Below are 13,670 nucleotides of genomic sequence, written 5' to 3' on the forward strand. Positions count from 1 at the left end.
CGTTTATATAAAAATTTTAATGCTTTGGCAAATGCATTTTTAATGTTTATTACTAGTGTTTCCGCTTGGACACTATACATCATTATTATGTGTGGCGGGATTAATATTGCAGCGGCAGCGATTGTTTTATTTCATTCTCGTGTAGGTGATTTTATACTTTTTTTTTCTTAAAATTTATGTCTTAATGATGTCAGGACATGCCAATTTTGTACAATTAATTTAATGTTTCCTTCTAAAATAGAACGAAGTTTATTAGCAAAAATATATTCTCATTTCTTGAACTGTTCTTTCCACGAATCAACCCTTCATAAAGAATGTATATAAGTGTCTAAAATCCCTAAAAATTTCTTAAAAGTTCAACTATTTCTTTTTATTTAAAAGATGGGTGACTGTGGCGTATACGTACTTTTTTTTAATCAATTAATGAACCTGTGCAAATAAAGTTAAAAGAAACATTGTTTTATGATCACCAAACATAATAACTGTTCGCTTTAAGTTTTACTCGTCAATAATAATGGAAAAATGTATAGTTTTTGACACATAACTTTTTGTTTACATTACAGGAAGATGCAAATCGAGGTAAACCAAATTGGGAACATTTATCAGATGATCTTCATGTCCTTATCACAGTTGAAGATACTGAAAATAGAGCAACACTCAAATTAGCCCAAGCTGTTGCCGAAGTTCAAAAATTGCTAGTGCCGGTAAGATCTATCAATTAATAAATTATACATAAACTTAACCATTTTCAGCTAAAATATAATAATTATAATAAAATTAATAAAACAAAATCCTCTTTATTAACGCTGCTTAATAATACGTTTATGATCGTCCAAATAAAATTATTATGTGGTTCCAAATATACACAAAAAATAAACAAATTTTACCAACTTAAAGCGTGCAACTGAGAAAACATCTCCCAAAACTAACAAAACAAACTTTAATCAAATTGTTTATTAAAAAAACGTGTTTTGATAAAATAAAACTATTTTTCCAATTAATACAAATCAATAAATAATATTTTTATTTCTGATGTATACCTACTAACAGCAAGCTGAAGGCGAAGATGAGCTTAAAAAACGTCAACTCATGGAGTTAGCTATTATAAATGGCACATATAGAGATACAACTGCGAAATCAGTCGCTGCAGGTACGTCCTTTCAAAAAATAAACAAACAACTAAATATTAAATAATTCCCTTAATTAAAATTTTAATATTAATAAAAAATAATTTTTTATTAAAATTCGTTTTAACATTTAACTTTTTCGTAATTCTTTTTTTTTTCTCATCAACCAAAAAAAAACAAACTAAATTATTTAAAAATATAATAATTTATAAATAAATTTTTTCAGTTGAAGAAGAATGGCGTCGGGTAGTTGCTGCATCAGCCGAAAATCGTTTGCTTCCAACCTCCATTCCCGGTCTGGCGCAACAAATTCGTGCTCCAACAGCAACCCCGCTGGGTGCGCCCCTTATCCGAATGACAGTACCAACATCAGCGGCCAGTTTAATACCTGGACAAGCACAGCCCGGACTTGAGCATGCCGCCGCCCATGGTATGATTTTCGCCCCCTTCGGTGATTACAACTACGCGGCGGCGTTAGGCAATCCCTTGCTCACGGAATACGCAGACCATAGCGGTGGGTTATTTGCTAGATAAAAATCATAAAACAAAAAAATAATTAAACTAGAATTAAGTTAAAAAAAATAAACAAACAAACAACAAATCTATTAAAAATTAAAAAAAAAAAAATAATACCAAACTTAAAAAATAATTTTAAAAAAATAATACACATTTAATTAATAATAATCATTTCTTTAAAAAGAATTTTAAAAATATATCGAAATCAAGAGAAAATTTATCATGCACTAGATCAAAATAGTTATTTAACCAACATTTATAAAATAAACGACAAAAAAATTAATAGGTGACAGAATATTACAAAGATTTTAAAGTAACAATTTTAATTGCTTAATATAACAAAAAATTAAATAAGCAAAAACTAAGCAATTTTTTCATCAAAAAAGAAAACAACCAAAAAAAAATGTGTACCTAATTAAATTTTGTAAGGAAACGCATTTTATTTAAAAAAAAAAAAAAAACTGATAAAGTAATTTTTTTATTTATTTGAATTTAATAATTACAACCTACACATACATAAAGTTAATTATTTAAATAATTTATAATATTTTATTTATTATTTAATTTAGCCCTGATTTTTCAATCGTCAGTTAGACTATCAGAGGAATTAATGTCAATATAAAAAAAACTTTTATTCATAGGAATAAGCTCTATCTGAGGTTTATCTGACTATTGAAAAATTGGCCCTTAATGGTTGATTTTCTTTTTTATTTAATTCTCTTAATTAATAAATTGTTATTGTGCCATTTTTGAAGAAATTTCATAGTTAAACAAAAGAAAAGTAGAATTTTTTTTTGTAACACAAGTAAAAACTAAAACCAAAACAAACAAATATTGTAATAGTCCTTTTCGCACATACACGCAAGTATCCCTCGACTTATTTTTATTAACAAACTTTTTATTTAAAGAGGTTATTAATTTATTATTCTATCATTATTTTCGGATTATTTGAATCATATGGTGTTTCTTATTGCTCGGGCTTTCATCATTTTCCATTTTTTTTTTAATTCTTACTTTGGAAAATATTTTTAAAAAAGTTGAGTGGATTTTTAAGTAGTAATATGAACTTCTCATAAATAATATTAGCAATTTTAAAAAGGTATAGGCAAAAGGTTGAAAAATTACGATGGCTTTCTTAATACAATGGAAAATGGCTAACGCGTCAATTTTTAAGGCAGTGTTAGCATCTAATAAAAGATATTTTTAGGTAAACTCCTGTTGTTCACAGAAATTCGATTAAATTAATTCAACATTATTTCTAATTACTTTTACTCCAATGCTCCCATAACGCTTCCCATCGTTATCACAAATTCAATTTTCAAAGCATACAAATACTAATGTCCAATTCAATGTCAACACTTATAATAATGCACTGGGAGCATTGTCATAGCCATCTATATAGCATAGCTCTCGATTTACACCGACCGATGGTGTCATGACTCCTCCAAAGCTTACAAACGGATTCATGGGGTGAATTTTCTTTCGTAATTGTACTGGCCCTCCTTATCATTCTGAAGAGGTTTTTTCCACGCTGGCTGGATGGAAAACAGCATTTATCCAGCCTCTCCTTAAAAAGTCGAATCTTCTTCACCCTCAAACTACCGTTTCTTTCTTTTATATTATTGTACTCGATATATCAAAGGTATTTGATAGATTTTGACATCAAGCTCTACTTTCGAAAATGTTTGTTTTTGTAGTCGATGAATCTCTTCTTGGCTGTATTTGAAACTATCGTTGAATACAAGTCGTATTGAATGGATTCAAGTCTGAAACCCACAAAATAAATGCTGGTGTGCCCCAGGCCTCCGTTCTGCCTACGACTTTCTATCTCTTTTTTTTATGATCTCCTTTCTGAAAATAACTTAAACTCTTTTCCACTTAACTGTTTTGCTGGTGATAGTACCATCATATTCGTTTCCTGATTTTAGACCATGTGAGTCTTGAAAGGCTTAATATGATAAGCTCGTTAAGTTCTGATCTTAATAACAGTTTTAAAAATACAATGGTGTTAACTATCATTTAGGCGGTACCTGCCTCTCTAGGTGGAACTTGCTTCGAGGAAACCGAAAAACTTTCCATTTTCGTTATTTGCATTCGACCCCGTTAAAAGTGCTGCGAAATGTTAAGGTTTCCTCCGAAGATGCAAGAAATTTTTCTTCCACGTCTAATCTAGCAATAACACAGAACTTCAAAACAAATGTTCATCATTATCTTCTTGCAAATAACCCCTTACAAAAATCGCCGAATTTTCCCTGCTGATAATTTCGATTTCTGAGCGGCATCTTGTTTGGTGAAGTTACCTGAAGTTACTTCTTGGTCCAGCAACCAGTAATAGCATAATGTTTGTATATCTCTGAACATCCAGCTCCTTTGAGTATGAAACGAGCTTGTGCTCCTAATACACTCATTTTCATATGCGAAACGAAATAATGTTGCTACTCTTTTTCCGTAGTTAAGATTTTTATTAGGTATTATAATTTGAAGAATTCTTTTGGTTTTCATTTACGTCGTTTTTTAAACTAAGAAAAGGGAATTATAGGTTTAAACGATGTTTCAAATCTATGGTAATATATTTTTACCTAAGTTAATGTAACTCTGAAATGTTATCTATATCATAACTTTTTCATTCCTTGTTAAGAGAAATTTAAACTTTATTTTTTTTTTCTTTTTAAACTTTTTATTATATTTGCTCAGTTTTGGTTGTGCCCTTGACTTTTTATTCAACTCTTTTGTTTTTTGTCTTTTTTTTAATGCTCTCTATAAGGTGTTTAAAATTTCTAAGGGATAACCAAATCTGTTGAATCTTTTTTTTTTTTTTGATAAAACAAAACCAAAACAACCAAACCAAAACAACAATCTCAAATATCACTTTATAGATCGATATACATTACCGTCTACACCCCAACAAAATGGAACACAATACAATGAGGACCAACAAAAGCTCTTTATGCAGTCTGTGAATTATTGGTGCAACAAATCTGCAGCCGGAAATATGAGATATAGAGTAAAACCATACGATCATGTGAATCTTGGACACAAAGATTAGGAGAAAAAAACTGACAAAAAAACTAAAAAAAAAATGTAATTACCACATTAGAACAAAAAAAAAGTAAAAATTTGGTTGTTATCTATTATTATCATAATCGTTGTTATGTTTTGTGATTGTTCTTTATTATTTTTTTTTTTTAATTTATTATTAGTACGTAGTTGAATTTTTTATTATTGACATTTTTATTTGACATTTTTTTTTTATTTATTTATTTTTTTTTTAAATATAAGTCGATGGATTCTTGCGTAGATATTTAGCAACAATAGAAATAGAAATGAAATAACAATAATTAAAATGTTAACCAACTAAGCAAATTAGAGGCACTTCATTTTTGTATTAATTTATTTTAAAATAAAAAAAATAATCATAATTAAAGCTTTAGGTCGGGGCTTTTCATTTGCAAGCATAATAATACTAAAAAATAATAAAATAAATAATAGTATGCAATAATTTTTAATCACACTTTGAAAAAAAAAAAAAAAAATATTTTCTTTTAGCAAGAGCGGAACTCAAATTTGATCATATTTACATAATTTTTTTTTTTAAATATCAATCAACTCTAGACATCAACTTTTGAAAATCAAACAGATCCTGAGACTCAATAAGGAACTCATTAAAAATTATAAAAATTAATTTTAAAACTTCTTGTTGGAAAGAAAAAAATTTTTTCTAACAATATTATAAATTAAAGAAAACTTGTTTTTTTTTAACAATTCTCAAGGCAATCATTTTATATTCTCATACGTTTTATCTACAAGCATTATTGACTCTGTGTATAGTGCGATTTTGTCTATTTCTATTGTGAATTGAGTTTCGTAAAGTTTTTAAACAAACTATATTTTCAATTTCTGTTTCTAAAATTCATTACGAAGTTTTTTTTTTGCGCTAGAGTCTACAGGTGAAGTTTTCGAACAGTAGGAATCTTAATAAATATAAGGAATTAATTTAATGCGAACTTTTGAGTTTCGTTCGTTCAGTTTTGCTTTTGTCAGTATAAAAGCACTCCCAAACAGGTGATATTACTGAAAGTCAAGGTTTTTATTAAAATCAACTACCCCCACCCAGAATTCAGGTCAAATGAAGGGGTAAGACCATTAAATAGAAAAATGTCTCTTTAATTATTAAGCATATTTTCGGCAATTTTATACCAAATGCTTATTAGTCAATCATCTGGCACCATAAACCTAAATGGCAAACCTTCTTAACTTATCTCTGTTCTCTTTGATTGTTTCTCCAACGTATATTTTTGTTATTAACAAACTCTTTTATAAATTAAAATTGTCACTAACGTGCTTGCCTAACTTTTACGCCAAAATAAAAAAAAAAAAAATAAACAAAATATGATCCCAAATGCATAAACTATATATTTTAGGACTTAAAACACAAAACATTTTTAATTTTTTTTTTAATTGCAGTTTGGTACACAAATTTGATCACCTAAATAAAAACCCTATCCCCCCTCATAATTTCTGTTCAAAAATCAAAATCAAAAAAAGTATACAATCAATATATACTGCTACACAAAACTGATGGGCAAAACTTTATGACGTTAATCAGCTCAACCCAAGCAGATTTTTTTATTTTAAATTTAAATTTAATATAATTTAATTTTAGTTAATTTAAAAAAAAATTAGGAAAAATTTAAGAGATAAAAAAATATAAACTGTGATCAAATTTGGGGGTCGCTTTGTAATAATTTATTAATTGTTTAACAATTTTTTTTATTATTATTATTTTGTTTACATAGATGCAAGAGTTTGATTTTAAAAATTTTGTTATATTATTTATAAATGTTTTTTTTTTTTATTGTTTTTACCTTAAATAAAATTAAAATTATCATAATTTTTACAGTTGGTCGATATTTGCATGCCGGCTCCGTCTTTTAAATATTTTTTATATTTAAATAAATAAATAGTTAGTTATACATATAAATATAACAGTATACTCATATTTTGTAGGATGAAAAATTTAAAAAAAAAAATTATTTATTATCTGAAACAAACTTATAAAATTTTATTTTTTTTTTAAATTTAAAGTTTGATCAGATAATTAAATATTGAATAAATTTTGAATGATTATATTCAATAAGTAAAAAAAAAAGATTTCATTGTTAGTTTTCGAAAACAATGTTCTAAGAACATTGAAAATAGTTATCTTGTAAATGTTAAATTTCTTTTTTTTTTTTATTATCACTCGACATTAGAATTTTAAATATCGCAATAAAATAAGTAAAATGTTAAAGAAAATATTTAAACATATGACTTAAATAATTGTCGAATTCATTGTATTTACTGTAAATATTTAGTATTCCCTTAATTTTTTTTTTATAATTTATAAATTTTGTTCACATATAAACATTATAAGTGATTTTTTACCCAGTGGTAGTTTTTCTTTTCTTATATTTATTTTATAAATATTTTCATGACATGAGTATATTCTAGTTTAAAACTTATATGTTGCTTTTTGTTTGTATTCAATTTGCTTTAAAAAAAAAAACAAATGATTAATTTTGTTTTAAATATACATTTTTTTAGTATTATTTTGTTTTTGGTGTTGGGCTTATTTTAGTGTGATTTTTTTTTTTTTGTAGAAAAAATATTTATTTTTAATTTGTATTTTTTAGTATTGTGTACCTTTATCTAGGAGCTATTATTTTTTTTTTATTTATTTTTTGATTTTTATCTAAAGTTATCTTTTTTCTTTGCGCTTTTTTTAAACAAAAGTAACAAACTAACCTGTTACGCAGATATTTTAATTTTAACATTAAAAAAAACCTGAACTTAATGAAAAAAAAAAATGCAAACATTCATAGAAATAGAAGTTTAACATCCATTTACAAAATTATTTATTTCAAAGCAAAAGAACAGGGCTATTTCTATTTATACGAGTATGTTATGCCTTTAAAGTTAAATGAAGATTTATATCAAAAATAGAATACTTAGATGGAACAACGTGTTTCTGAATTATGTCTATGCCATGTAGACTTAGATTGGATTGGGACTAATTTTCATTCATTCAAATTTATAAGATGAAGCAATCCTGAAGCACTCTAATAAGGAGATCATCACAACAAATACCAAAAAATTGCTCAAATGATCGATTGAAACGATAATAAACCATTCACTCTTTATGCTTCAATTTTTAACTAAAATTAGTTGCATCATTTTCCAAAATATTTAAGTCGTAAAGTTTTGCCCATTGCAGTCAGTTATATGTATATTACATTGTTTTCTCTTGGTCAATATCACTTCTAATGTTTTAGCGATAAAATAAAAAAATTTTACAAACGTCATTCGACGTCAAAATTACTCAAAAACTGCGTTTTTGACTTAGTAATATTCATGCATTTCAAAAACGTGATGTCCAATGAAATTTTGACTTTCAATTCGGAATCTGCACACAAAAATGAATCAGCAAAGTTGAATCAATGAAGTGTGATCATTGGTGAATGGTAGTTCGACTTTCACCAATATATGTATGCCCCAACCTTATAAAATGTTATAAAAATAGGTATAACTTGGATAAACTTAATTTAACAAGTTTGCTGACTAGGTTATCCTCGGGGTGTTCAGATCACCTATTTACATAAAAGATTTAGTATCCACGCAGGTGTGTCTTTTTCTCGAGCCCAAGATTTTAAATACATCAAATATGTGCGACTTAATACATTTTTCGTTAAGTTGTATAAAAATGCTTTTGATAAATTGTATGAAAACTGAATGAAAAAGTTTAGGAGTTCGAAATGTATTATTTAAATGCATTAAAAAGCACTTGAATTTGACTTGGCGGACCTTTTTTCGAGAAAGATTTTGACTTTGAGATTTTTTGCATTGAACGCTATAAATCTTCTTGCCAATTTTGTACGTCGGAATTTCCAGAGATAAAATGATGTTACAATTTTTTTTTAAGTACATTCTTACTGGGAATTCAACTGGCAATAGAAAAAGGGTTTTAAACAGTCTTTCTCTATCTTTTTATAAATATAAGGTACCAAATCCATTGTACGTTCCTGGAAGTTTAAACATTTTACAAGTCCTAGAGAAATCAGTATCAATGTTCTAAAATACAATTAATGTTATACTCTATCTTATTTTTATTAGCTTTATCTTCTCGACTGTAAAACTAAGGCGATTACGAATCTAAATGTGCTGTAACTTTATGTTTAAAACGAAGGAAAAAGTTTCTTTTCATTCTTTCAAACGTATTAACCCTCTGTAGGCACACCTCTTTTTTGTGACCGTGATAAGCACACGGGTGCTAATTTGGTTTATACTTTTTCATGTCGCTAGAACTTTTTTCGGTCCCAATATTTTATAGAGAATCAAGTATGAAATTGATGTAGAATATTCCGAGGAATTCGAATATTGTATTCAGAATTCCGAAAAAATATATTTTCACCCTTATAAAGAGACTTTTTTGTGACCACTTTTTTGAAAAATCGTATTTTTTTTATTTTTGTCCTGCCAAATTAGCACCCGTGTGCCGACAGAGGGTTAAGTACCCATAATTGGATTAACTTAACGAAATAATTTCATATTAATATTATTGCTTTGACTTTGAAAACAATTGTAGAACTTAAAATATCTGTTTTTTATCGACATGTGCAAATAAATAAGAATACTTGTTTGGTCAAAAACAAAACAAAGACCATTACAAAAGATTGGGAAACTTTTTAAACACAAAATTAAAACTGAACGAAACTAAACAATTCGCTATTATAATTGTGCTGTATGATTTTCTTGAGATTTTGATGAATTTTCAACCTCAACAAATGACCTCACACGAATTATAAAACCTTGACCAAGCAGACTTTTTCAGAAAGCTTTATAAACATTATTCATTTCAAAATTCGACTGTCACCAACATCCATCCATACATGATAATGGCTGACTGACATTCTTAAATTTGAAAAAAAAATTCAAGAAAACAAAAAATAAAATCTTAAAAGCTTAAACATACATAGATAGAATCTGCCTAAAATTAACAAAGTGCCATCCGCTTAATATAGCATTACATTACTTACCAAACAATAATACCAGTCTTAGTTATCTAATTAAATTTACTTTAAAATACATAAAAGCAATAACAATTTTTATTGGCTTTTATTTTTAAAACAATATATTACATAAAATATAGTTCTTAATATTTTTTTTGTTTTCGTTTTTTTGTTTTACTTAAACAATTTTTTTTTTCTTGCTCAGCAGGATTTCGGGTTGAATCAAAATGGTGCTTAGTATATCATAATTATTAAAATTTATTTTATAAAAAATTATTTAGTTTAATTGTTATATATATTTAAAAAAAAAAAATCAATATAAAAACTGCAAGCTCACCGAATTCCGTCCAATATGTTTTTTTTTTAGTTGCTAGTCAAATAAAGTGTTTTTTTTTATTATTTTTATTTCTTTAGTTATCTTTTTATCTTTGTTAAATTACAATATAAATAAAAAAAAAAAAAAACTGCATGATATTAAATTCTTTCTCCTAAATATTCTCCTATATATCTGACATTATTTTTTTCTGTGTGACTCTTACTTTTTTTTCTCATTTATTTATGTATAATGTTAAGTTTAAAACAAATGAAAATAGAAGATTTTGTTAGAACTTCTGGTATAAAATCACTTATAAATAAAAAAATAAATAAAAAATAAATATTCATTCCAAAGAATAAAAATAAATTAAAACAAAAAAACAGGCAAACACAAGGAATAGACAAAACTTATAAACAAAAAATATTCGATTTTAATTCATTTTCATATATATACGAGCATATAAAGTAGAACATATTTTTTATGATTTATTATTTTTAATTATTATAATTTCTTAAAAATTACAACAAAACAAAAACTTATACAAAAAATGTATTTTTTCAAAGTAGGAGCACTTAAACAACATAGACGTTTTTCTAACAGAGAACATCCGTATCAGAGGGCTGGGGTCTCTCATAAACCACCAAATTTTATTGAAATTCAGTAAACAAAAAAAAAAAATTAAACTTAAATAATCTTCAATTTTAAATTAAAACAAACAACATTTACTCACAAACGAACAAAAAAATTAAAAGAATCTCAGTGTTGATACATAATTTAACAAAGAAAAAAAATACAATATAAAATATAAATCTCATTTCGCCTGATCTGTGAGAGACCCCTTTGACCAACAATGAATATAAAATATCAACTTTTCTTACAAATTTTCAGCCCACAGGTTAGTTTGTTAATTTTAATTAAATTTAATTGAATTTTTATTAATTAAATTTAAGTAAAAAAAAAAGAAATGATTTTAGAACAGAAAATCAACTCTTTTTTTTTGTATAATTTTTAAATATTTATAGTTTTACTTGATATTGTAAACTATATTTTGTGGCAACATAAAATCAAACTTTAAATGGAACAACAAAACCTATGAGATATAGAGAAAAGAAAGCCGAGATATAGAAAAAAAAATTGAAATGTTTTTTTTTATAAAAAAAAAATATATAAAATATATTGTTTTAATGTTGACTTGTGCCTTTGTGAATGTGTTTTTTTTTTGTATTTAAATAAGAATTTTAAATTTTAGATAAATATATATATTTAAATTATAAGATTATTATGAATATTTTTTAAAACTATTTTATACTCTACGACAACCACAAAAAAATGTAGACTTAAGTTTTCAAATTCCTCTTAAAAATTACAAATACAAAAAATTATCTTGTTTTTTTTATGTATGAAAAATGTAATATTGTACAATAGAATAATATTTAGCAATAAATCAGTAAAAGAGGGGATATAAAAATTTTTTTCTATGAATTTCATGACAAAATATAAATATTAAATCGATGAAATTTCGATAAAGTTATAAACAAATAAAGATCAATGATTGTTAAATCAAAATTTAAAAAAACAAATTAGTCTTTTTTTTACTTAATTTATTTTAACTAAAAAATATTATGTTTACCTTTCCTGTCTTTTTTAATTCTTTAAAATTTCTTTTAGCATTTTTAACAAATAAAAAAATACTTACAATATTTTCTATTAATTAAATAAAAACCCTTCCATGTTTCCCTTTTTAATATTTTTTTTTTTTCTGATTGAAAAGAATGCAAAATTTAATTAAAAAATAAAATATATATCATTCATCTTTATTAACAAAATAAATAAAAAATAACTTTAACATTAACATAATCGATTATGTAACATCGAATTAGTTTTATAAAAAATATTCTTATACATTAATATTATAACTTTTAACACAAAATTTGGTTTTAATCTTCGTTAAAAATTAATAATACCTAAATAAAAACATACAAATTAAAATATTTTATTCTGGGATGAATGAACTGGAGTTTGTGCATATAAAATTAATAAACAATTTTTTTTTCAAATAGATGATAAGTTTGTTTTTAAGAATTACATCACACATTTTTTTCTACATAAATATTTCAAAAAATAACAATATTGGTTATGGGAAATAATTTATAAACTTTTTTAATACAAAAAACATGTTTGCATTGCATCGCTTTTTTTATGTTTTTGTTTTTCAAATTAAAAAAAATTAAAAAATAAAAATTATATTTATATTTAAACTTACATTGATTTCATTAATTTGGTCCTATATTTTTCTAACATCCCGCACAAAAAATATAAAATCATAAAAAGAAAACAACAAATAATTAACTATCTGTTTATAAATAAAACACCATTTAAACTGTAACAATTAAATTAAAAAAAAAAAACTCTGCACACTCTACATTTAATTTTTATGTAAAAAATAAATAAAATAAAACTAAATAATAAATTTGATATGCAAAGTTATAGTTTTGTCATAATATAAATTATGTATTTCATTAAAAACTTTCATTGTTAACATTTAATAACTAAAATATAAGTAAAAATTATTATCTTTAATAATTAATAATTCTTTTTTCCAAACAACAACAATTTAAAAAAAAGTGCAAGAATATAGTACTTTTTTTTCTATAAATAATATCTTGCTAAATAAAAACTAACCAAAGGCCAAGTTAACTAAAACGACATTTTTATATATATATATATATAATTATTACATTAAATATTAATTTAATACTTATCTCAATTTCTTACATTGAAATCGACAAAAAAAAATTATCTAATCTCAAAGCGTTTTAAAAACAAAATAATCCATAATGCACACCTTTCGATTATACTCAAAACAATATCATAAATAAATGTTTATATGTGTTTAATTGTCTAAAGAAAACAAAATTAATAATTTAAAATTAAAAAAAAATATGTAAATTTATGTAATTAACAAAATTTATTAAAAAGTACTTATTTATGTGAATGTAAACAAATGGCAACACTTGTACTGACTTCAATTTTTGTGTTGACTATATTATGATGCAAATGCCTAGAAATATGCAATTGAATTTTTTTAAGTTCGTAACAATTTTTTGAATGGCTAAGTAACGACAATTAAACATATCAAAAATATTTGTTTTTGTTTTTCAAGAAATTTAAGTAAAACTATAAATTAACTTTTTGAAAATGAACTTAGTTTTCGTATATAACTGGGATGCTTGCATGAGTTTAATTTTTATTTACATATTTTTATTTTTAAAGAATGACATGACTCACTCTTAGAATGAATTTCATTGACTTAAATTCGTATTTTAAAAAATTTCAAAAGAGTGCTTTCATCATTTCGACGAATTAATTGTTTTTTACCTATAAATATTTTTTTTTAGCGATTTTCAATTATATTTTCTTGAACAAGAAAGCAAATTCTTCTTAACGTTTTGCCTTTTTTGTATCCAAAAATGGAAAATAGACGCTGCAGACGCTGGTATCTCTTCCTAAGAGTAAAGTTTAAATTGAAAATTAAGATGATATTCAACTTTGTACTTCTTGATAAAACCCCTTTCGATAAAGTAGATTAATTAATTTTTCAAAAACTGAACCCTTTTCTTTACGTTAATGTAGAGTTGATTGACCAAATCACAAATCTTCTGAAAC

At 24.9% G+C, this 13,670-nt stretch overlaps 1 protein-coding gene across 7 annotated transcripts in view; it reads left to right on the plus strand.

Moving 5' to 3' along the window:
* Window positions 1-10,731, plus strand: part of LOC129916972 (protein held out wings) — a 109,293-nt gene extending 98,562 nt beyond the window's left edge. For 2 of the 7 annotated variants that reach the window (XM_055997242.1, XM_055997243.1), the window contains exons 5-9: window positions 564-704; window positions 1,051-1,150; window positions 1,354-1,641; window positions 4,520-4,724; window positions 10,568-10,731. In XM_055997242.1, the coding sequence (XP_055853217.1) occupies window positions 564-704; window positions 1,051-1,150; window positions 1,354-1,641; window positions 4,520-4,689 (699 nt within the window). In that variant the 3' untranslated portion in view covers window positions 4,690-4,724; window positions 10,568-10,731. Of the gene's footprint in view, window positions 1-563; window positions 705-1,050; window positions 1,151-1,353; window positions 1,642-4,519; window positions 4,725-6,107; window positions 6,284-6,543; window positions 6,657-9,896 lie in introns of those variants that run through there. The other 5 variants (XM_055997246.1, XM_055997244.1, XM_055997245.1 and 2 more) reach the window with 5 other exon arrangements.
* Window positions 10,732-13,670: the final 2,939 nt, after the last annotated feature.

This window comes from Episyrphus balteatus, chromosome 3 (genome assembly GCF_945859705.1).
Source record: "Episyrphus balteatus chromosome 3, idEpiBalt1.1, whole genome shotgun sequence".
Taxonomy (NCBI): Eukaryota; Metazoa; Arthropoda; class Insecta; order Diptera; family Syrphidae; genus Episyrphus; species Episyrphus balteatus.